Genomic DNA, 24,474 nt, shown 5'->3' on the forward strand with positions numbered 1-24,474 from the left:
AAACTGATGTTCTCTCTGCACTAAAAACTTACTAAGTGCCTTCTTCTTTTCTATATCATAAGTTGTCTGTTAATATAGTGGTTAGATCCTTGAGAAATCCAGAAACATAGATAATATTCAGATCATCCATCTTCCCAGTCAGGAATTACTGTAATCATCTAAAAGTATCCCTTCCACGAACAAAACGAATGTGTAAGCACAGCCTGTGCAGCAATGCCTTCCTGCGCTGTATTATAAGGAATTCCAGTGTAATGCAACTAGTCATTAAGCCAATTGTTTTATGTCGGTTTTGCCTTTCTACTAAGAAAGGAATCTCTGGCTAGGAAAGATCTGCATCTTAGCAAAGAGACTTCCAGAAGTGGTCACAAAAAGGGAGAATCCAAATAAAAGTTCTCTCTTGCAAAACAGGAAGGAAAAAAATACATGAACTTGAAGAGGTGTCTGGGCAAAGAGCAGAAAGCAGCAGAGGGTCAAAATCCCCTAAGGACATAAGGGAAATACCAGAGTATTTAAAAAAAAAGGCCCTACCAGCTTTAATGTTCCCACGCAAGTAAATCAGAAGAGTCAGGCTGAGCACTCATTTACATAGGGGCGTCAGAACGAGACGAGCCTCATGTGACTTTAGGGTTATGAGTAATGGGCCCAGAAAGCAGCAAAGAAAAATCAGTGGGATCTGGGGCATTTCATCTGAAATCCTTCCTCTCTGCAGAAGTTGCAGTTAACAGCAACTGCAGTTAACAAACCTCCCGACGCTGAAGGTGTCATGGTGGAGGCTCTGCCTTTTCAGTGCACAGGGGCTGATGGTTGCCGACACCGGATGCCATGAGCTGCCTCCATCTCCTGGTAGAGACATCCTTCCCAGTCTTTGCCTGCTCTTTCAGCACTGAGGTGTCTGTCTGGTGCAGAAGTTGGATGAATCGGGCAGGCATGTGAGTTGCATGAGTTGCAAAGAAAGGGGAAGGAGGATATGGATAAACAGAGAGTCAGATTTTGAAAAAGAAGAGTATGCTGTACAGATGGGGTTGGCAGATCCAGCAGGCTCTGCTCTGTGGTCTATGTCATATGCTCTGAAAGGAGGGATACGTGGGTCCAGAGGGAGCTGGACTAAACTGTAAGGAGAGCAGTGGGGATGAGGAAGGTGGACAGGCATCCAGAAACATGGGCTAGAGAGCTGAGTGAATTACAAGGACTAGCTAACCTGTGGCAAAAGTACTCAGGAACTTAACACCTACATGGTTTCAACTGGGACAGCACTGAAACATTTGCGGAGGTGTGCTCCTGAAGAGCTGGCAGGGATTAAAGAGTTAACCAGGATAGAGAGCAGCTGATCTGGAGAGGTCTGGTCAGCCTCTTAGGAAAGGGTCCTCTTTCCTGACTACGCAGGGACATTTGCAGCTCTGACTCATTTTTTTCCTTCAGGCCACGGGCAACACCAAGAAGCCATGGTAGTGTGCAGTATTGCCCGTTTAGGCTGAGGTCTGAAACACCAGAGTGCCAGTACAGGCATACTCATGCCATGCTAAAGGAGCGTTACAGTGCAGAAATCCCCTGGCAGGGGGGGCTGTGTTGGGCTGAGCTTGGGATGAGAAGAAAACACAGCTTTCATAGAACCATAGAATGGTTAGAGTTGGAAGGGACCCTGAAGATCATCTAGATCCAACCCCCCTGCCATCGGTAGGGACACCTCCCACTAGACCAGGCTGCTCAAAGGCTCATCCAGCTTGGCCTTGAACACCTCCAGGGATGGGGCATTGACAACTTCTCTAGGCAACCTGTTCCAGTGCCTCACCACCCTCACAGTAAAGAATTTCTTTCTAATATCTAATCTAAATCTGCCCTCTTTCAGTTTAAAACTGTTTCCCCTTGTCCTATTGCTACACTCCCTGGTAAAGAGTCCCTCCCCATTCTTCCCTGTAGGTTCCCTTTAGCTACTGAAAGGCCACTATAAGGTCTCCCTGAGCCTCCTCCAGGCTGAACAACCCCAACTCTCTCAGCCTGACTTCATAGGAGAGGTGCTCCAGCCCTCTCATCATCCTTGTGGCCTTCCTCTAGACTCGCTCCAACAGGTCCATGTCCTTCTTATGTTGGGGGGGCTCTAGAGCCAGACACAGTACTCCAGGTGTGGTCTCATGAGAGCAGAATAGAGGGGAAGAATCACCTCCCTCGACCTGCTGGCCATGCTTCTTTTGATGCAACCCAAGTGCTTTTTCAAGTAGCAGATGGCAACTTGCTTTTCATGAGCTATTGAGCAACCCAGATGCCAAGACCAAAAGGTGAGGGGCTTCCCTGCTGCCCCTGGCGAGGGGAGGTGATAGGGCTGGCCTGCGCCTTTGGGGCTGCACACATGGCTGGGCAGAGGTGGGGATCACCTGCTGCCATCTCCACCTCCCAAGGTGGCACTCAAGCAATGTCAGTTGGGAATCCCTAGCATAACTGATGGATGAATGAAGAAAGCAAAGCCAAGTCAGTCTAAGTTTAGCTTCTCTTGCAGACTGCTTTCCTGCACCCATAGTTCTGGGGACTGAAGACACTCTATACCCACAGGAGCCAATTCCTTATGCACATGGACTGCATGGGTCTCCCATGGTACCAAGAACTCTTCCTGAGAGGACAATGACACAAGGTGGGAGTATGCAGAGACTTACAGCAAGCTATCACCTCCTCAAAACACGTGGCTACATCATCTGAACCAGGGAGCGCTTGGTAACACGCTGAATGGTGATCCTGAATAAATGCTTTCTTCAGTGGGTGTCTCGTGCTCAACTCTGCTCTCTCTCATCAATACAAAACAGCAAACTCAATCCTTCAATAATTTATTTCTTTATATCAGAGAATGTTTTCAATTATACATTTAAGTTTTTAACTTTCAACTCAAGAGTAAATATAAGTAAAAAAATCCTAGCTGTGCAAATTTCAAAAGTTGCATTGTTTCAAATAATATAAATATTTTAATAAAACATATGTTCACATTAAGGTTCACAAAATATATAAAATTTAACAGAAATAATTCATGAGTTATTTAATTTTTTTTTCCTTTTAAAAACTGTTTTTTAATAACTAGAAAAAGATTTTAAACTTGAGAAGCAACTTAGAAGAGGTATGACCTCCAAAATCATAGCAGCAAAACAGAGGCTGAAAACTTAAAAGGCGTGAAATGAGAAGAGAGAAGCAGGTACCAGGCACAATGGTAAAGGGAAGGTCGCTAAAGAAAGTATTGCAGATTGAGAAGCGGATGCATGAGCTCCAGGAGTAGAGTCTCGATCCTAAAGCACTCCGTTACCAAGCTTATCAATGCATGATAACAGAATCACATTAAGGATAACAGAAAGAAGTGTGACAGAAATGGGGAAGGAGGGTACGAACAGCAGCACACATATTCCCGACAGTTACAAAGCAGGAGAAGAGAGTTGCTCTGGTTTCAGAACTGAAGCTGAAGACAAAGGGCTTTGGGGTTTTTTGTCTGTTGGAGGCAATTCCTTCCATACGAGTGGGGTTCGGTTTTCCCACCACGTGCACATGCTCATGAAAGTTGCTTCTGTAGTCACCTATCTTTCCAGCTGTCTTGGGATTTGGGAAAGGATCTAAATGCTGGTTAGGTTAAGCATGTTAAAGGAGCAGACCACTGCTGGTCTTGTATTTTGGCTGCAGTTTGCTCAGGGCTCCGCAAACACAGAACCACTAGCTGTTGACGCCCTGAACGCCTGCGGGAGCTCCCTCCTGCCTTGAAGAGCTCCTTGATGAAGAACACCAGCAAGGACGCGGGCAACCCAAAGCGAGTTTCTTCAGACATCAACTGCAAGTTGCATCAGCCTGTCCTGGGGGATCCCTCTCAGGAAAGACTTGCCTCTGACTGATGGACGCAAACACAAAGAGCTCCTGCACCTCCGACCATAGCTGCGGCTCCTCGCCCGGGAGCAGGGGAGGTATTGAGGAAGAGGCAGAACTGGGAAGTTCTTTGGATTCAAATGCTTCACACTTCCTCTTGGGAAGTCCAAGAATTAAATATGGCATTGTAGGAGCTTAGTCATGAAAGACAGCTCTGTGCAGAAGGCAACCTGCCCTTCTCAGCAGTCCTTGTATGCAGTGTTTAGAGGAAGTAGACATTTATTCCCATGAATGGGAATAAACATGAATGTGAGCAGACAGCTTATATTTCCCCCTGCCCTCCTGCTCCCAGGGCCATTAAGTGTTTTGGACATAGCACCGTTTCAGCGAAAGAAGTAGCTGGTATCGCTTTCTTGCTCTGTACCAACTCCTCTCCTCCGCTAGCCATAGATCTGTTTGAACTGGTAGCATTCATTGCAGTAGCCGTTGCACTTGGCATTCCCATAGTGATCACAAGCAGGGGCTCGGCAGCGTTGCTTCGGGGGCTCCTCCGCAGCCGGGTCCCTGGCACCGCCCGCCGGTGGAAGCTGAGCGAGGTGCTGGCACTCCTGGCACAAGTCATCACTTCTGCAGGCCAGGTTGTTTCTACACGAAGCCACAGCACACTGTCTCTTCTGGCTACTCAGCGCTGCTCGCTGCAAATCTCTGTGCTGTCCCGTTCTCTTGAAAAAAAAACCAACATTAAAATGCATTGTTAGTTGCCGTGCTGGCAGCGCAAGCGGCTTTTCATTTACTTTGAACTCTGCTTGTGGTTTGTACAGGTAACCACCGGGCGTTGTTGCAGACATGCTTCTTCTGAAAAGTACAATACCAAGAGCCAAGTTGGGCTTTACCAGAGGAAAATCACAAATTCTGTCATTTCTTAGAAAAAAAAAATACATTTTTTATCTTTGGCAACTCTCAATTCTAAAAGGGACAAGACAAACCAAATAAAAAAAAAAATCTGTAATACAAAAAAAACCTGTAATGGGCTCAATGGAACACACGAGATGAAGTGGACTGAACCCCTTGGTGCAGTTGCATAGCTCTAAGGGTAAGAACGAAAATCTCTCCCCAGCCAGCAAACAAACCAACTGTTGGTCCGATTGCTTCCACTGAAATTGCTGATGAAATCCCAGGTGACATAAAACTCAATGTGGCCGTGATAACTCTAAACTGAGAACAACTTGGACCTGGCAGAGTCAGGTTTACCATTGGACTTGATGACCTTAAAGGTCTTTTCCAAGCTAAATGACTCTACAGCTTTTAGGAGTGCTGCTCAGCTGCAGCAGGTAAAAATCATGAGATAACTCTATGCTTGTCTTTCTGTGATACTTAGGAAGCAGTCATTTGAGGATTCAGAGTCATTCACACAAGAGAAAAACACGCGGCGCTAAACATGAAGAAGATTTTGAGAAGTTCACACTTACTTCTGTCTGTCTCACCAGCTGTTCTTCTGTCCTCCTGGCTTCCTGAAATCGCTGGTTCTGGGCTTTAATGAAGCAGTTCTGGCAGTACCCTTCGAGCATCGTGCTGCCCAGGGTGCCGCAGTCACGCCGCTGGCAGGACACGCTGTTACGGAAGGTGGCAGCGGAGGTTCCCAGCTGACCTGCTGCCAAGGTCTTCCTCTGAGATCTCTTCTGGTGGTGTAGCAAAGTGCTGTCTGTAATGCAAAGTAAGGACAGGAGGAGTTTGAATGCGCCCAGTAGATCTGATGGCCCAAAGCAACTATAAAAAGCTCCCCCAAATAATAATATAAAAAAAAAATAATCTCCCAGCCTCAAAGATGGGTTTTGGACAATCCTGAGACCCCTCAGTTGATGCACTTTCTTCCGTGTTACATAAACAAGGGAGCCAATACAGCTTGATTTTCATATCAGAAGCTGTTGGAAACAGCTGATTTGGGAAAAACTTGCCCTCAGTGGCAAAACTAAATACTGTTGAAGTCAAGAGGGATTTCACCTTTGGCTTCAGCATCTCATCTGTGGCCTACCCTGGCACTTCCCTTTTGGCCTCCCCCTTTCAGGCGCATGGGGTAATGGAAGTACAGCAGTACAGAGCTTAATGGGAAAAAGTGCCTTATGGTTTTTATTCTCATGAAGCAAACATATATTCCACAATCAGAAGGAAAAAAATTTTCACTGTGAACCATGCTAGAAAACAAGCTATTGCACGCTGGCATACAAGTTCCCTATTTGAAGGTATGTGGAAAGCGCAGCATTGGCATGCTTGTCAGCAATGAAACAGTCTTAACAGATATGCAATAATTCCGTCTTTCACGCTCTATACCCAAGGGCTCATTGCCTGCTACTGCCTGGGCAGTAGCATGAAAGATGAAGATTCATGCTGTGATTTATTCACAGACTATTTCGTTTTTGAAGGCCTGCCATTAAACGCACATGTGCACGCATGCGCATGATACTACCAAGAACGACTTCAAGGTAGATTATAACAATACGCTCCTATGTTACTCCAAAATACAAGCACATTATCTACAGTCAACTTCTGCTTGCTCTGCTTATCAAGGCGACTTCAGTAGTTACTCCAGAGTGTTATACCTGTCACATCCAGAATGGATACGGCTCTTCAAATTCATCACCAGGTTTTTAAAAGCCTTGCTAAAACAACTCATTTCCAGCAGCACCAATACGATAGCATTTCCCTCACTGACTCCTACAACTTGTCTAGCTGTGAACAAAACTCATCCCAAACCATGACTGCAGTGGACGGTGGGGAGGGATCACAACCCACCCCCATTTTGAGCTAGTTTTGCTTCCGTGAAAGCCAACGGGAAGTTTTACTAGAGATTTCACAGATTTCCCACACTGCTCCTGCGTGCCCCTTTAAGGGATAATAACAACCAAAAAAGCACCTTCTCCTCAGACTGTTGCTTCTGCTCCACACTGTTTCCATCGCCCCCTGCCCTTTTAGCATCTGGTGCACACAGAGCTTCATAGCTCCAGAAGGACACATCTGCAGCCAAAGTGTGCCAAAGCTCGCCCCATCGCCACTTACCGTGGTTTTCCCTGTACTCAAAGAAGCACAGCGTGCAAAAGCCCTCATTCTGCGATGTCCCAAAAAACTTGCAGCCAGGTTTCCTGCAGAGGTTACCTCCCCTCTTCTCCTCGGGAGGCAGTGCTGCCAGTGGGGGCTCCTCACCGTGGATGTTGGGAGGCTGGTGGCAGGAGTGCTGGAGAAGGCTCTGCGAGATATGGGATGGGTCAGACGTCGATCTCTGATGGCACATGGGCAGAAAAGCGGGGCTGCCGTTTGAGGAGTGCTCTGTAGTCCTTTTGAAGCAAGTGCTGCATGTGCCGTTGAAGGTCCTGTTGGCCTTCTGACGGCACACCTTGCACGTGGCATAGTCTAAATGTCTCTGGTCATCCAAGTTGTTGCAAGGAGCGAGCTGCCTGGAGTTGTAGCAGCGTTCGCAAAGCCCATTGTGCTGCACGTTCAACGTAAAGGGGCAGTCTGGTGTCCTGCATTTCATGGCCGTGGTCTCGCTGTATAGGAAAAGGCTTGGAGCAGTCGGAGGTGCGGAGCGAGGCCCTGTTACAGGCTCTTCAGATATCCATCCCCCAGGTTCACAAACGTCCCCACGGGAGGAGCCCGACCCAGCCGCCTTCAGTTTCTCGGGTGCTGTTTTGGAGGTCTGCTTTCTTCCTTTGCTTCCTTGGGACCTCTGCTCAAAGCACTCGTGGCAATAAGGCTGGGTGTTCACAGACATGTAGAAAGGGCAGTTTGGCGTTTCACATTTCACCTGTAAGAGGGAGAGCTGGGAGAGGGACAGTTCCTGTCTGTTCCTGGAGCAGGTCTCTCTTCTAGCAGGTTCAACGTTCTCCTGCCACTTCTTGTACTCATGCTGTACCAGTTGAAAGTAATCTTCCACAAGGTTTATTTCTTTGGGTAGGTTGCCTTCATCTAACCTGAGAGCCAAAGAAAAGGAAGATTGCATCAGTGTTTGAAAAGGGCAGATGGTGGGGGTGGAGGCAAATACAAGCAATGTGGGGAGGAAATGTAGGTTTAATGCACATCCATATTACTCAGCTAGAAGATCCAGGATGCTAAACTGTTACTGTAAATGGAAATAATTTTAAAAACAGGTGTCCAGTGATGTCAAATGGAGACTTTCATATCTAAAGAAATGGTCTGATGCAATGCTAAACAGAAGTATTCTTAAAAGGATTTTCTAGGTGAGGCTTTTTTGTCTGAGAGCTGTTTGCAGGAAGAATATGGATAATCTCTCAGAAGCAAAAAGAAAAAGTCTGAATTCCTCTGAAGACCAGTGCTCAGCTGAGCTGAGGTTAGAGTGGAAGACCCCCCTTCTTCACCAGCCCACGCTAAGAACAAGCCTTTCCTATAGCGGGCTCAGCATTTCATGATACATATTACCATGAAATCTGCTTCTGGTTTTGCCCTGTTGGGTCTGTATCTACCAGCGGAATTCTCCAAACCAACTATGGGTCTGCAGTGCGGCGTGTGTAACGCTAGCATCCATCCCACCATGCCTACTCTGCCCTTGACCACAGAGAATACCCTACACCAGGGCTTCACCGTGCCACAGTTGGGAGGATGAGGAGCTAGTGTTACTGATAATAACACATCTGTGCAGTGGGGCTAGGGAACGTGGATTGCTACTCTTTACATACGCGTATATCCTTTGGGTAGGAGGGCTTCCATTCCGAAGGCTCCCAAACCACCACTCCCTGTGTGGTAATGGAAGCAAAGACAGAGGATTCAGGGAGTCGCTTCCCTCCCACACTTGTGAAGGGGCTGGGCAGACGCTGCTGCCAGCATCTCTTAAATGTGAGAAGCCGGTGAGTGCCACCAGCTGCCCCCTGCACGTTACTGATGCTCAACCATCAGGGGGACGAGTGCAGATGCCGGTTCCTCCATCAGCCACAGCTTCCTGCCTGCTGCCGCACTGCAACCGCCCAGGGTGTCGAGGCATCTGCCCTAAGAACATACCGCCAAGTACTTTCCCCTACGGCGGCCAAAATTATGCCAGCTGCCCTTTATGCAATGTGCCCTTACATAAAGCGCAAGAGTTCGGTCTGAATAGTTTCTGGGTTTAACTACTTTTCAGCCACCCGCCCGTGTAATCTAAAAGTCAGTGAAACTAACCCATTGGGTTTACTCTTCTAAAATATTAGGTTCAGTCTGATAAGTCTGAAGACATTTTTGCCTTTAAGTTTGAGACCGGCTTGAGCTCATCTCCTCAAAGCACGTCAGCAGTAATGCCATTATTTCATACTGCAGAGGGTAAACACGGGTGCCACTGTGGAAGGAAGGAAGGAAGGAAGGAACACACTGGGCTGCCTGGCTTCTCCCACCACTGTAAACAAGATAACTGAGGAAACAGGAATGACACTCACTTTGCAGCATTAATTAGATGAGTTGTACCATGATCCCAGCCTTGCACTGGAATTTCTATCACTATCAAGTAGTCTTTTAGCAGCTGCTCTTTCTCCCTCTCCTCCGCATCTGTCAGAAAGTGCACGCTCAAGTCCTCAAATCTGCCTCGTTCACTGGTGACCAGAGGGACAGCCCGGATTTCTGTGGGGAAACAAGATGGATTAGCGCATATATATATACACACATATATATTTTACCAGTGAGGAGTAACCACAAGATGCAACACAGAGATATCACCACCGCCACTCATTTTCAGAGAGGGAGAGAAGAACAGCCGTCAAGTGCAAGCAGTTTCTAAATTGTACCACTGGGGGAGGACACAGACACATCTGCATCATGAATCTAGCCCCATCCCATGGGAGTTTTAATGTCCCCATAGCAATTTTCCTCTCAGTGTGGGCAGCACTCTAGATCTTTGTTATATCTTTCCAACGGATGATGGCCTAGCCTGAACCTCGAGAATTGCTATCTGTTCAGAAGAGATGCACTAAAAACGGCAAAGCATGTATCTCAGTAGCCCTGCCAGGCAGCGGTACATCGCTGGGAGACCATGTGCTTCCACGCTTCTTCTCTTGTGATGGGGCATGGAAAGGAGGCCAGAATACAATGAAGCAGAGGCCACTCTTTGACTGATCCCAGCCTCCAAGCAGGTGGGTTGCACTCTACTTTCAACCAGCATTTTGAAGACAATCTTTTCTTTCTATTCAGATTGACAGTCAACACTGTTTCTGCTCACATTGTAAGCACGCCTTCCAAAGGAATCTTTTACATTTATTTTAACTTTTGAAATGCAAATCTAAACCAGATGATATTAAAATGCATTATCAGCATGATGATATTGAAGAAGCTACATAAATACCAAACAAGGTACTTGAAAAATACCTGGCCCGCTGTCCTTCAGAGTCACTAGTGGCGTAAAATGCATGTTGTCATAGCCAAGCACAATTGGGTATCTGTAGCATTCTTCGGCTGGCCAAAGGAGAGGCAAGTAAATACCACCAACATTCAGAGGAGCAAAACTGGAGCCTGACTCTAAACTTCTCACCACTTTATCTGCATAAGGAAGATAAAGAAAACACAAACACAAGTAGGTACGTGCTACAGGCAAGAGAAAACGTAGTCTGGGTGTTTCAGAACAATTGCTGAAAATGCCCAATTTCTACCTGAAAACAATCGTGAGTGAAATAAGATTACTGGTACAGCAGAGAGTAACACAGTCCAAGGCCAGGCTGGATGGGGCTTTCAGCAGCCTGGTCTAGTGGGAGGTGTCCCTGCCCATGGCAGGGGGTTGGAACTAGATGATCTTTAAGGTCCCTTCTAATTCGAACCATTCTATGATTCTATAATGCGAGATGACTGGTGGGGCAACTCACCTGCAATAACAATGACTGGCCGCCTGAGGATGTTAGCAAGGATGAAGATGTGGATTTCTTCCAGTGCATTATATGGAAGCCTGTTTCGAGCCCCAGATGTTTCTGGGGAGGTCATTTCAATGAGGTATTCCCACTCCTCCTCCCAGTTCTAAGGAAAGAAACATCTGTCAGCAACGGCTCCAAGACATGGAGGTCAGAAACAACTGCCGCACAGCAGTGCTCAAAACAGTCACGCTTTCCCATTTCCTCCAAAGGAAGACTACTTCTGCTCTCCACTAATGGCGGAATCCATGAAGCCAAAATGCGAGTGAAATCAGCAAGGCATCGCTGACGAGCACTCAGAAAACAGCACCTTTCCCTCAGGCCACCTTACCCGGGTGTCATAGTGGAGTCCTGTTTCTACAAACTCCTGGGATTTAATAGCCTCCCGCTGCCAGCGGAGCTTGAAGTTTCGTGTGTCAATCTCCCTGAGTGCACTAAACAATGTTTTTCTTAAGACGAGGTCGATATCCTCAATACCCCACATGTACTGTGATGCGGCATGCATGAGGCAATTTCCATCACCTGCAAAAAAAGAAAGAGTATGTGATTTTTAAGTGGCTACTTAAATAAAACCCCACAAGCATGCGGGATGTAGAATTACGCTGCGCCTATGCATACTCCCTGTGCAATTTTCTCTAAGTCTCAGACAGAACAGTTTTAACAAGACTACAGCTAGGAGCTCTCTGCTCAGAGACAGAAAAGAAGAAAGTCCCCTCGCTATTGGTTTTGCCCCTTCACTGGTTGGTGTTAAGCTGTCATTCAGCAACGGTGGGAAGCCTGCCCCTTATCCGTCTTACTTAACTTTGACTGATATCATGAATTAAATGTTGAGGTCAACTGCAAATGTCAAACAGCGGAAATAACTTTTAAACACAACAAAGTCAACTTAAAATTACAAAACAATGTGTAAATCTCCTTCATCCATGCTTATACAAGAACACCTGATGGCACAGGTAGAGATAATGGAAACCACTAAGAATACAGTATAGTAACACCAAGCTTCATGTCCCCTGACCAGCACCATATTGAAAGGCTTTAGGCACTTGGCTGGGCTTGATGGAGGAACTGTAATAAAAAAAAGAGACAGAAAGAGAAGAGTAGGTGATACATGTAAAGCAATCATAGGAACACCTCTTCCTTCCTCTCAGAGCTGATAGTATGCTGGGCTGTTAAATATTTTATTTAGAGGGTTGTGTTTTAAAACAAAATTAAAACGAAATAAATGCAAAACATAATAATTTGATTTTCATTTAGACACCTTCCTTGCATTGAAAAGGTCCTCTTCACAAGTAGGAAGGAAAGTGATGTTCTGCAGTTTCAGAGGGGAAGAAACTGGGAATCAGAGGAGTTAACTAAATTAAAAGGTGTGACAAAATATGCTTATGGCTGGGTTTCAAATTCTATCTCTAGCCACCTTCTTCAAAAGAGGATGTCTCCCCTGAAAGGGAGACATAAAGAATCGTTACTGTCACATCCTCAGATTCAGAACTAGGTCCAGTGTTTACTACAGTGGTAAGCAGATTCACCCAACGCTAAGAAACCACAGCAATTTCCTTGGAATAGAGGACATCAGCCATGCTAAAGCTACTAGATTTTTCTCACGTGGAAAAAAAACCCACCCAAAGAACCCCCACAAAAGACTTAATCCCAGTTTGCTACACGCGTTAAGAGCTCAAGTGCACTGCTTGTGAACACTTTTGCTACTTTTTCTATGAGACTGCAGAGAAAAAACCTACAACAGATCCCAGATCCTGAAAAAGCTACCATCTGAAATCTGCTTAACACTTTGTAAATTCCTATGGACTCGGTGCGTATCAGGTTCCTGCAAACTGCGCTCTGGTCTCTGAATGCTGTCTTGTGAAGCTTACTTCAAGTCTGCAGGCTGCTTACTTGAGCTCAAAAATCAGGGAACGACATATTAGACAGAAAAACTGACTGGGTTTCCTTCTGACCAAGAAAGATGACATATCAATCCCATTAAAATTTTCCCTTTGCAAAATCTAGAGCAAAGATAAGATTTTTTTCTCTCTCTCTCTCTCCGAGAGATTGCTTTCAGTTCTTTATTGAGAAGCGCTGCCCAAAATTCCTTACACAGCACTTGGAATTCCCCTGCACCGTTTGACTAGCAATTGAGCAACAGTTGTACTTTTTGTTCTGCGGCGCACAGGGCTGAGCAGCGAAGCCTCCCTCGGACTTTCCCGGGGGGTGTGGCTGGGCGAGCTGGAATGAATGCCGATTCATTATACAAGTGAAATCTCTACAGCCAATAGCTGCTGGAATTTTTAAATTTTTTTTTTTTGAAAAAAGAAAAAAAAAGTTTCGATTTTTATACCTCCTACTGCTTTCCTTCTATCCTCCATTTACATGTCTGCAAAGAAATGTGTGGTGATTCAAAAGGGCTTTCTTTAATTAAAAAACTCCCATCCCTCCACAAACTCATATACAGATTAGGTAAAATATACATTGAAAGATCCTATAGGAGATACTTTCTCTGTTTTCAACAATCACAGCATTCATCAGAAAAAAAAAAACCTGGAAGTTTCTGAAGAAAGCCCACTGTTGACTGAAAGAACTAATATATTCCTCCCACATCTACGGGTTAAGAAGCTAAATGCTTTAAAAAAATATTCTTCATGCCACATAGCAGAAAAAAACCCCCATTTTATTTTCTGGGGTAATGCAGGGCTTCTCCAGGCTTCTGCCCCTTCTTTCAGGGATCTCCTCCTTCAGTCCAGTCTACCTTCTCTCTCCTGCAAAGGTCCCTCACTGTAACTACTTGGCATTAACCGCAGGTTCCCAAAGCCACTCCTTCTACTCATGCACTTAATGACCCTAAAGCACTGATCTGATGCTGAGTTCATTAGCCACGCAGGGGGTACGGGGTGGTGGTGGGGACCACAAACCAAGCCCTTGCTTTGCCTTCCCTCAACCTGCCCCAATATTTCAGCATTTTGTATATCGGTAGGCTTGCTCACGGATGGGATCCAAGTCCCCAGTTCTCAAATTGTTCCCATTTATAACACTGGCCGACAGTCATGAGACAATGCAAGAGGTCACAGTTATTGAATACAGGGTTGTCAGCAACAAGGGCCTGTCCAGGCAATGTTAACCCCTGCAGGACTTGTATTAACAGGAGATGGGGGATTCCCAAAACATTGCTCTTTGCCCTGGGCAAAAATTAGGCATGGTGTCCATTTTCCTACTAAATCTGTTAAGAGTTTATCTCCTGGGGTGAAGTTTTGAAGATGCAACACTTGGAGTGATGTTACCTTTCCAGTACCTGCAAAGCACTGCCTGCCCTGGCCGCAACTCCAGTCCTTCTGGAAGTTCAAAATTAGGCAATCTCCATGCACAGCCTAATTACAGTCATGAGAATTTTATGCCAGTGCAGAGGCAGCCCACAAAAGCCCACCAGAAGGTCAGTGCTTCTATGACAGTTAGAGATGCACATTAGGATCGGGGTCTTCTAGGTCAGCGCTGTGACATCTACACAGCAGTTCTATGTTTATGGCTTTTATACAACACAGCTGCATGCAATCAGACTGAGAAATACGGTAGAACTTGGTAAAGGAAGAATGTGGACTGGGAAGATAAGGGCAATGTGTATAACAACAGATATGAAAAGAGGCATCCACAAAACATAATGTAAGGACTTCAACAAGGCTGCAGGTCCACCACACACAGTGTTTCTATAACCAGTGTCATCTGCTCCTTGAGCAAAGAATATATATTTTCCATGTTCTTGGAGTCCTCACTGTCCCAGCCTACCTTCCCAGCTTTAGGGAATCCTGAGTCTAATCCTGTTTGCAGCTGCGTGACAGTAAGTCATAGCCATTACCCAGTCTTTCCTCCACTGAATGTGAAATGCCCAGCGACTCTTAGAGTCACGTGCAAAAGTTTCCTGCTCCAGACCTGTGGACACATGTACCCTATTCAAGAAATCTTTGTGCTACTGCTCTACCTTTTCATTTACAGTGCTTGACGCAATACACACAAAGTAACCCCACAGCCAAGTCCTGAAACCAGCACTGACCCTTGAAAGACAAGGGCACTGCGCACTTTGTGTGGCACGAAGCTGTCAGTCATTCACGCACCCAGGAGTTCCTGGTGAGCCCTGAGGGAAGGGAAGAGCTGGCAAACTCCAGCAGGCAGCTGAGGATGAGGGAGCCGGCCGGGTGCGGGACTCACTCCAGGGCCAGCGAGGTCAGGTTCCCAGAGGTTCCCAGTCCAGGACGCACCCGCTGACAGCGCTGCTAAAGCTGCATCAGCAAGTCAACCTTGCCTGCCAGCTACAGTGGCAGGGCTTATGGCAGGATATTAAACTTCTGCTATGTACACATGGGAATGTATCCTTGTCACTCAAAACATCTGAAGACTCCTCTTGCCTGGCACTAAGGGCCGTTCAGCGCTTCCGATGAGGCAGCTGACACATAGCAGAGTCAGCTACGTGGAAAGGCAGTGAGTTGCAAGTCAAGGTTCCCGCCTGGTATTTTATTCTGACGTGCCATAGGTTACTGATATTATGAAAATATCTGTGAAATACTCAGGCTATTCATAATACTGTGATGTGGGCAGGGGACTGCTACAGCCTCAGGACAATACCTCACGTGGAAAGAATTTTAGTTTACAAAACTAAGATTAAAAGGCACCACTTTTTTAAAGCCGTGCGCTTCTGTTTCAGTAACGTGAACTCAGATGCTATTAATAAAGGCGCTACATTCATATTACCCATTTTAACGCGCATGCGAAGACCTGCTCATAACTTACCATTAGTCTTCAGAGGGACAAGTCTCCGAACTTCCATGCACCAGTTGAGCTTCCTCTGGCGCTCCAGCGAAGCCTGGGTGGCCTGGTCAGTCAGGGCCTTCTGAAGTGTTTCCCGAAACTGAGGACAAAACTGGCACATTCTGAACATTTCTATGGTATATCTGTGCATAGTCCTGAAGTGGTGAATTATTCCACTGGGGGGTTTGACCAGATCTTCAGGTGTCCTCTCTCTAATCTTCATGGCTTTCAGCATGTTGCTCTGATACAAAGCTTGAGGAAGGATGTGTTGGCCAGCCATGTTTCTAGAAGACATCTGAAATGAAAAAGGATCCTTTTATTGGCATGTTAATGTCCTTAATGCTATCACTTCTGCAGAGACTGAGAAGGCACTTTCAGAGGCAGGATTCTGGCTCCAGTTTTGCCCCAAATGCGCACCGAGTAGCTGCAGTCCACTCAGCTTTATATAAATGACGATTTTTAAAGCTCATATCCATTAGCCTCTCTGCATTACTGATACAGACACTGACCAGCTTATTCCAGTCATTTACTGCTATCACTTACTGAGATATTAAAAAGAACTTATTCATAACTAAGGAAATTGCATCATCATTCAAAAAAAAAAAAAAAAGGCATTTCAATCAAAGTAAGGATAAAAGAAAGCAAGATCAAGGGAAGGGAAAATTATCCTGGAAACTTGACTAATTGATAATTGCACAGTGTAATCCCATATGAACTTGCTGAACTTTCAGCACACCTCAACCTCTTGTTTTGATGACATGCCAAAAAAAAGCAGATAATGACCATTTCAGGTTTCCACAGCCCATATGTTCTGAGAAGCGATGCTTGGTACAGTACAAAAAGAGCCCCAAGAATTACATGCCATGCTAGTATCTGTCCCATACTTACGGTGGCCGAAGATGGCAAATGAGGAATTTGTAGCAGAGGAAGTACTCAAGGACAGACTTACGTTACTCTTCTTGAGGCTCCTTATATTTTGTGAGCAGCAAAGCCACTGCATAGAGGTGCTTGTATAGCGTGTGGGGGTGCAGACTGCAGTGCTGCTATTACTCAGCGGTAAGTCAACATAGCTGAAAAAGCGTTTCCACTTGGCTCAAAAACCCCAATATTTTTCCACAGTGGGACATGTAATGTTTGCTGCCCTGCATCCCTTTCTTCAGCGTCTCTGGCCTCACGGGCTACGGCAGGAAGAACAAAAAAAGCCCCATAACCTCAAACTGTCTACACTCTAAAATACTTATTCAGAGCACACCAACTTTGTGGCTAGCTAGAGCCAAACGTAGGGACCACATCCCTCAAAACTCCCATGCATTACACTAATACCAACAACCTATTTTTACATGGAGAGACTCTCCATGCCGTCCACGTACATTACTGCTCTGTTTAAAAACAAGGCAAAATTTCTATTAAGACAAACAAAGGTATGCATGCCTAGCATGTTTGGAATACAGCCTGTCATGTTAGGAGAGCCCACTATTGTGATTATGAATCTATGGAAAAATATCAGGCCATAGGTATATATTAAGGTCGTGATGCATACCATGCCAAGTACAAAGAGACAAGAAGCAACTGAAAACTGATTTATGCAACTATTAGGAAGTTTTCTCGTGGAAATGGGAGTCTGGAGAGGAGAGAGGAAGAAGGACTACAACCTGACAGACTGACCGGGAAGGGACTCCCAGGTCTGTGGAGGCAGAAGACCCCTCTTGCACAAAAAGGCTTAAGCACATCCTTCCCCGCGGGGAACCAGCTGCTCTCTCCTCTTCACCCAGACACTTCCACTGGTGACATCCACCTCCAGCTGCCCAGCCGGAGCGCTGGAAAGGACCCTGCCAGGGTAAGAGGGGACCTCAAGCTCCTGCTGCCAACAGCTGCCCTCCACAACCTCTCTGAGAACCAGCTGATCAAGGGACTCAGTGGATGTCCTGTCAAGCCCTAAATAGAGGCAGGTGAAACACGAGACGCTGTAAAGCCCTTTCTGCTCAGCCAGGGCAATGTCATTCACACAGTGTTTCCTCTGCTCCTGTAAGCGCACTAGGGACAGGGACACTCAGAGCTGTCACATCCCACAACATGTGGAAAAGCTTTCCTTTAGCTAATAAAGATGGCATATTCTTATCATTCCCCCACAAACATACAACCTTAAAATGGATATAATACATTTTCTCATCCACTTCCCCCTGCCCCCCCCAATATAGTGCTATTTACATAATCCTAATGGATTGTTTAAGGAATGAAATATAAACAACCCCTTATTAATCTGTTTAATAACCACCTCTGTACTTTGCTCTGAGATGACCGAAATACTGAATTCCTCACTTATGTAAGTAGAGCCACTGAGTCAATGGGATTTTTTTACATGAATAAAGACTAATCACATGATTAAGCACTACTGGCATGGACCCTTGAAATGGTTATTTCCAGCTTTAAGTAACAAAAAGTACTGAGTTTACAGAAGCATGCACTGAAACTATATTATTCAATATTACATTTCCATGTATATTTTCCTCTCCACACGTGGAAATTACTGTCTATGCTATTTACGGTCATTAAATGTCAATCAAGGCAAAAAGCTGAGCAACCCTTATTTTCAAAAACAAGGTAATGCGACAAGCAGAACTAAACAGCCACCTAAGCTAGAGATTTAAAGAACAGAAAGCTCAGCTACAATTCTATTAGTTTATACTGTAGCATGCTTTAATGTATGCTATACTACTTTAACCTTTTGACACGTAGTGACTACGAATTCTCAGAAAAGAACAGCTGTAAACAATGATTAAATAGCTAGCTGAGGTAGCATCCTTTCTGCACATGCCATACTGAGGATGCTGGGCTGAGGAAAGCTGAAAACTGTTCTGAGATGTGCCAGTGGCTTCATAAAGTTATTTTCATTATTTGTCCTCTATCTGAAAAACAGCAATAATAAACTCTTTTCCGTAAAGTGCTAAGACAACACTAAAATAAACATGCTTAATACACCTTCAGCACCCATGGATTTCTATGCCTGGGTCTCTGAGCGCTTGGTACAGAATTAAGCACATAATCAGTCTTTACCAAGGAAGATGATGAGGATTAAGGGTGTTTTATGTACCACAGGACCGGTTTACGCGGCTCCGTTCCCTAACTCACCTGTCTGCTGGTAACACGCGTACGCAAGGTGGCAACGACAGCCGCTATTGCCACCTGCCAGCTTCAGAGAAGGAGCTCACAGCAGACAACTTCTCCAGCAGCCCAAATCAAGGCCAGCAAACCCCCCCCCCGCCCCCGCCGGTCGGTTTCCCCGAGATCAGCGCTGGGGGGCGCCCGCTGAGCCCCCCGCCGGGGCCGGGGTCCCGCCGAGCCCGGGCCAGCGCCAGGCACCGGCGGGCACAACCGCACCGCCCGCACAAAGATGTCCAACGCCAACCGGCGCCCAGGCCTCCCCGCAGCGATAAACTGCGGGGCTGCTGAGCGGAACACGACCAAACACCGCGGCCAAACCCTCCGGGTGCCCCGAAGAGCCCTCCTGCAAGCTGGATGGGGGAGATGGAGCCGGTTTGGGGGTCCGCCGCCCCGCCGTGCCCGCCTTCCCTTCCCCGTCCCCGCAGCCGCGCTCACCCCTCCGCCGGCGGGCTCCTCCTCCGGTCGCTCCCGTTCCGGTAACTCCTGCTCAGCAGCGGGGCTGGGGCGGTGGGACGCAGCCGAGCCCGGGAGCCATCAACCCCGCGCCGAGCCGGGGCTCCCTTCCCTCCGCCGCCCCCTCCCCTCCGGAGCTCTTGCTGCCGCCGCCGCCGCCGCGGAATGAAGGGCTGAGCCGAGCCTCTTGGGGTTTTTTTTTTTCCCCTTTCTGTTTCAGCGTCCGGGCGCACATAAAAAAAAAAAAAAAAAAAAAAGGAAAAACACACAACAACAAAAAAAAACCCCACCGGGGATTTCCACCGGCAGCGCCGGGGACTTTCCGACATGTGACAACAGCGGCCGCCGCCGCCTGCTCCATCCGCCGCCGCCAGGGGGCGCCACCGCGCCCCCGGCCTCCCACCCCGCCGTCGCCGGGCAACCCCGCCGCCGCTCCGCCCGCCCTGACTCACCGGCGGGCTTTTCGGGAGCCGGGCCGTCGGTTTTTCCTTCCTTATTCCGTTTTTTCCCCGCCCCGTCTCGCAGGCTTCGCTCCGCAGCCCTGGCGGCCGCGGTGGGTGCTCAGCGGGACGCCGCGGCGCGGGGGAGGGCAGCCCGCAGGCCGGGCTGCTGGGGACGGAGCGGCTCTGTGCCCCCCCTGCAGGGCATCGCCCTGGTGTCACCACGGCGGTGTCCTTCGGGCGCGGGGGAGTTGTCCTGGGGAACCGGCAGCTGCAGCCGGTCCTGCCCTGCCCTGCCCTGCCCTGCCCAGAGCTCGGGGCAGCACCCTGCCTGCATCCCTGCCTGTACCCCTGCCAGTATTCCTCCCTGCATCCCTGCCTGCATCCCTGCCTGTACCCCTGCTTGCATCCCTGCCTGTACCCCTGCCTGCATTCTGGTTGCATCCCTGGCTGTATCCTGGCTGCATGCTGGCACCCTCTGAGCACCAGTAGCAGCAGCAGCAAGAGGCTCTCACTTTCCCAGGAGCCATTACCTGGTCCTCGTCCGTGCGAGCGTGACTCCCTGCACACAGAGGAGTCTCAGGGTGCAGGTGCCCACTTCTCCGGAGCTGACATCCCAGCAGGACGGAAAGGGAGCACATCCTGTTTGAAGCTATTCCTCTTCTAAAGCATTTTCAAACCCAAGCAAGTTGTTGAGGTTTTTGTTTTTTTCTCGCTTAAGTTGCATCTGCTTCACAGTTTTGGCTTTGTATTGTAGGTAACCACAAGTGACTTCATGTCTTTAATTAGGGGTTAGACTGATATATAATCCCATAACTCCATATGCTGGTGTTTTAGGCAGGAGATGTTAACGTGCTTTAATCCAAGGCTGCTCAAGGTAAGGTCATTTTAGGCAAGAGGCAGAACTTCAGACTAGAGTTATTAAGTCAGGGAGATCTTAGTGCCTGAGTGTGCTTGTAAACTCTTGGCCACACCTAGCAATTTGCAGGAATCATTAAATTAAATGATTGTAATCAATTAATTCACACCTCTGAACCATGTCCTAAAACCCGTGCAATGCAAAAACTCACTGAATAAAACACAATACTTAAAGCCTATAAATATGACTTATAGAAAGGATTTATGCTGGAAAAATGTACCACCTTCCTTGCCCACCAGGCTTGCAACCTGAAGGCCCCCAGGAATGAAATACAGGGCAACAAAGTTTCTTGAAGTCTTAAAAGAGGACTCACAGACGCTGAGCTCCTGGCCATTCCCGAGCATCCACCACTCCTGCTGACTTGGTGTTGCTCCACACCTTGAAATCAGGTCTTAAATCATGACTCCTTCGGAGAACAGGTGGATTTTGGAAGAGTTCAGCCTTGAGCTGCCTCACCTTGCCTCCAGTAGCAGCAGCTGGCCCAGCACACGCCGTGGTTACGTGGCAGCATGCTCCTTACCAAGGCTTACAACGCCTGCGCAGCCTGCCATCCTTCTTCCTCTGCCTTTGTTCAGTAAGAAGTCAGAGATACGGCTGGAAAAAGAATAATCCCATTTTTTTTTCTCCTTTCCTTGCAGAGATTTCTGTTAAAGATTTTTGTGGGTGATTTGGTTTTTTTTGGTAGTACGGCTCTTTTTTTCTTTCTCTTTTTTTCCCCCCTTTTTTCCCCTAACCTCTTTGCTGCCTTGGAAAGCAGTAGTTGGGTAGGAAGGCTCAGCGCTTAAGGACTGATGGCCTGAGGGATGACTGAGACCCAGGGGGCTGGATGCCTGAGGGAACTGGGCCTGAGCGATTTCTTGTATAACTAGGGCAGCATCTGTGGCGTGGTTTACCCAGCGTATGTTTCCTTCAGCATCTTGCCGTTCCCTGCTCCTGGACATTTTTCCCTGTCCCCTTACGTGGGCTGAGGTATACTGGATTACTGAGGTGATCTGATTAGAAAACAGCTATACATATATTTATCTTTATCCAAGTCATTTCTCTCATGTGATGTGAAGCCTGGCCACTTGGTGAGTTTTACCAAGTGTTGGAAGCGATGGCGAGTTTTATCGTGGAGTGGGAACAAGGAGCTAAGGTAGGAAGCAGGGACTTCTACCCTGCATTCTACGTGAAACTGCAGCAAAGAGATTAACAAGTGGTCCTAGCACCTTCTGGTTTTCGCTTACAGGAAGAAGGAAAGGCAAAGACGGGTGAGTAAGGCGACTAGTAGTTCTGCAGGTATTAGCTGCGAGCCTATGAGGGAGAGGCTGAGTCCCAGGAAAACCTGAAAAGGCAACCGCTTAGTTTTTTCTAAATGGTGAGCACGTCTGAATATTCCTAATTACTATTTACACCTCGATAAACTGAAAGTTGATTGCACATGGCTAAGGCTGATGTTTATCATGCAGGTCTGAGCAGGATGGCAGGAATGTATTTGATCTGAGTTTGCACAGCATAAAATAAAGTTCTGTCTTGTCAACCGAATCTCCTAGGCAGTATAGGAATACATTAAAAACATCAACAACATCAATAATTGTAGAATGCATGAATACACATTCCTCTTTTCTGATTTACTACTGTTTCTTGTAATTATACCCCATAGTTTACCCCACCATTTATGATACAGTGTTTGCATTTGACAGAATATAAACATATATACATATGGGCAAGGAAAATTTTCTTCTTTGAAGTGTGTGTGTAGACACACACATACACATACCTACATATATATACACACACATACCTACATATATACACACACATATACCTACATACACACACACACACACATTTTTATGTATATATACATATCTATATCTCTTGAGGGAAGGGGGAAGTTCTCCTTGCCATTGAGGACAGGCTAAGAAATACTTTGAATTGCAGCTACCTGGATTCTGGTTAGGCATAAGGGTAAAAAACTCCACCCTTCCAAGTGGTGAAGTTTGTATAACCCTGGAACAGGCTGTCTGGGGAAGCTGCAGAATATCCATCTTTGGAGGGTATTTAAGTGAACAGTTTCACGCACATCAGTCAATAACAATTCTTTATTTTACTTGGGAAGAACAATAAATCTCTCAAGGCCCCATTCAGCTCTATATCTTGAAATTATTTTAATTGTTCCTGTTCTTTTTACGGTTCAGGGAGGAGCTCCTGCTCACTAAATTAAACCCAAACCTCAGAGTGTTTAGACCCCATCGCCAAGCGTTCGGAGTTGTTCAGAGGTTGCATTAGGAAAGACCCGTTGTCAAGACAGTACTCATATAATATTCTATCATAGGATGATGACTATGATAATATTTATGGATAGCAACATTCAGACTTTAATAGCTCAATCGTTTGCCAGGTCTTTTAATATCAGATAATTCTGTAAGAGGTGTGATTCATCTAGAAGGGAGGAAAAGGATCATTAAAGGGAAATCCCTTCTATTGCAATAGCGGTGCTTGAGGTCACGCTTGAGTTCAGCACTTCTGTCTTCCAGGACCCATTTCGGTGCTTCTTTTCCTGGCGGAGAAGTGATGAGAAGCTCTTGTCGGTGCAGAGGAGAAAGAGGGAGGAAAATCCCTTAAACCTCTATCAGACAGAAAACTGGTGCTTACTACTGAATCAAGTAGTGATGGTAAAAAAAAAAAAAAATACCCAAACTCATCTCTGCCACTTAGATAGCAAGAGCTGAACTAGTTTTGTGATTTTTCCATTATACTCATCTGAATACTCCAAATTCCCAGGGAGACTTTTACCAGGGTATTGTGGCAAGGGACTGTACTGGGAGCAGGGTTCTTTACGCCACTGGGCCAAGCCTCCCTCTGCTTTTCTTCTGCTTTTTCTCTTCTTTTTCTCTTCTTTTTTTCCTTTTCTTCTTCTTTTTTAATGGCTGTGGTACAAATGTCAGAAGTAAAGGGCTAGAACTGCAGTGAGTTCCAATGAAGTTGAAAGTTCAAATCTTTCCTTAGCCCCTTTTCTTGAGCTGTAGGTTAAACGTTAAGGATAATATTCTTCCGTTAAGGCTGGTGACGTTGCAAAAAATGACCTATGGAGCCAAATGTTGGATGTTTTTAAGAATAGGTTATATTAGCTAGAAGAGGGTTAAGTATGGCCCTGACCATACTTAAGGTTAGCCTTAACCATGCTTACCTCCTGGCGTGGAGGTAACGGGCAAGCTGAAATCTCAGAGGGCCTTTTCCAGCGCTGTTTTACAAGAGCCTGTGAAACGTGTGAAAAAGTTGCAGTGGTAATGATACTATCTTCCTAGCTTGATTTTTATCTGTCATACATTCCTCTGATATCTGTACATACTGGATCAAGCCTCAGGGCCCCTAAAAGCCTCAGAGACGTATAGCTATCTATAGCTATATTTGAGACAGCAACACAGCCCAGTGTTGCTGACCCTCTGCAATGCCCAATACAGAGAATTCCAAGAAGACCCCAGTGAGAAATAAGCAGAAGACCAATGTTATTTTTGCCTAAGAGAGCAAAGTGCTTCCAGTGGATTTTGAAGCAGGCTCAGACAGGGTTTGTGGCTAAATTGAAGAAAATAAGAACAGCAGTAGCAAGCCAAATCAAAGGCCCACGGAGCTCAGTGCTCTGATTCTCACAGTGGTTGAGAAAATGCCTGGGAAGGAGCATAGAAATGGCGTGGGTCGTTCCTAATACTTTTCCAGCTTGCACTTTGCCACAGTTTTCCCGTGGGATTTGGGGCTGTGGCTTAGCATTCTGGTACCTCAGTTTCTCAGTTGTACACTAAGTGTAAGGGTGTTTTTTGTCTCACACTTTTCCATATCTTGCTTCTTTAATTTTGACTACAAACTCATTAGGACAGAGTCTTTTCTTGTTTTGTATTTGCCATGCCTTAACACCTAGACACATGGATATTTACCGTGCATATTTACAGTGTGGTCCCTGCTTCAAGAAAGTTACCATCCAAGTCTAGCAGACTTCACTTGACTGCGAACTGCGACTGTCGTAATGGTCTTTGGTTTAGGT

At 46.5% G+C, this 24,474-nt stretch overlaps 1 protein-coding gene across 3 annotated transcripts; it reads right to left on the reverse strand.

Annotated features, from left to right (window-relative positions):
• Positions 1-2,880: 2,880 nt before the first annotated feature.
• On the reverse strand, positions 2,881-19,306 carry TNFAIP3 (TNF alpha induced protein 3). 3 transcript variants are annotated; one of them, XM_054196103.1, is made up of 9 exons: positions 18,609-18,738; positions 15,462-15,774; positions 11,026-11,216; positions 10,653-10,800; positions 10,162-10,332; positions 9,240-9,420; positions 6,880-7,790; positions 5,295-5,527; positions 2,881-4,547 (listed from the first exon to the last, which is right to left on the reverse strand). In XM_054196103.1, the coding sequence occupies exons 2-9, from the start codon at positions 15,772-15,774 to the stop codon at positions 4,266-4,268; spliced, it is 2,430 nt and encodes an 809-aa protein (XP_054052078.1). In that variant the 5' UTR covers positions 18,609-18,738; the 3' UTR covers positions 2,881-4,265. The 3 variants fall into 3 exon arrangements, with proteins under 3 accessions (XP_054052078.1, XP_054052079.1, XP_054052077.1); XM_054196104.1 differs by lacking the exon at positions 18,609-18,738 and adding an exon at positions 17,020-17,037; XM_054196102.1 differs by lacking the exon at positions 18,609-18,738 and adding an exon at positions 19,077-19,306 and having other exon boundaries at positions 2,882-4,547.
• Between the last annotated feature and the right edge of the window lie 5,168 nt (positions 19,307-24,474).

This window comes from Rissa tridactyla, chromosome 3, assembly GCF_028500815.1.
Source record: "Rissa tridactyla isolate bRisTri1 chromosome 3, bRisTri1.patW.cur.20221130, whole genome shotgun sequence".
NCBI classification, from domain to species: Eukaryota; Metazoa; Chordata; class Aves; order Charadriiformes; family Laridae; genus Rissa; species Rissa tridactyla.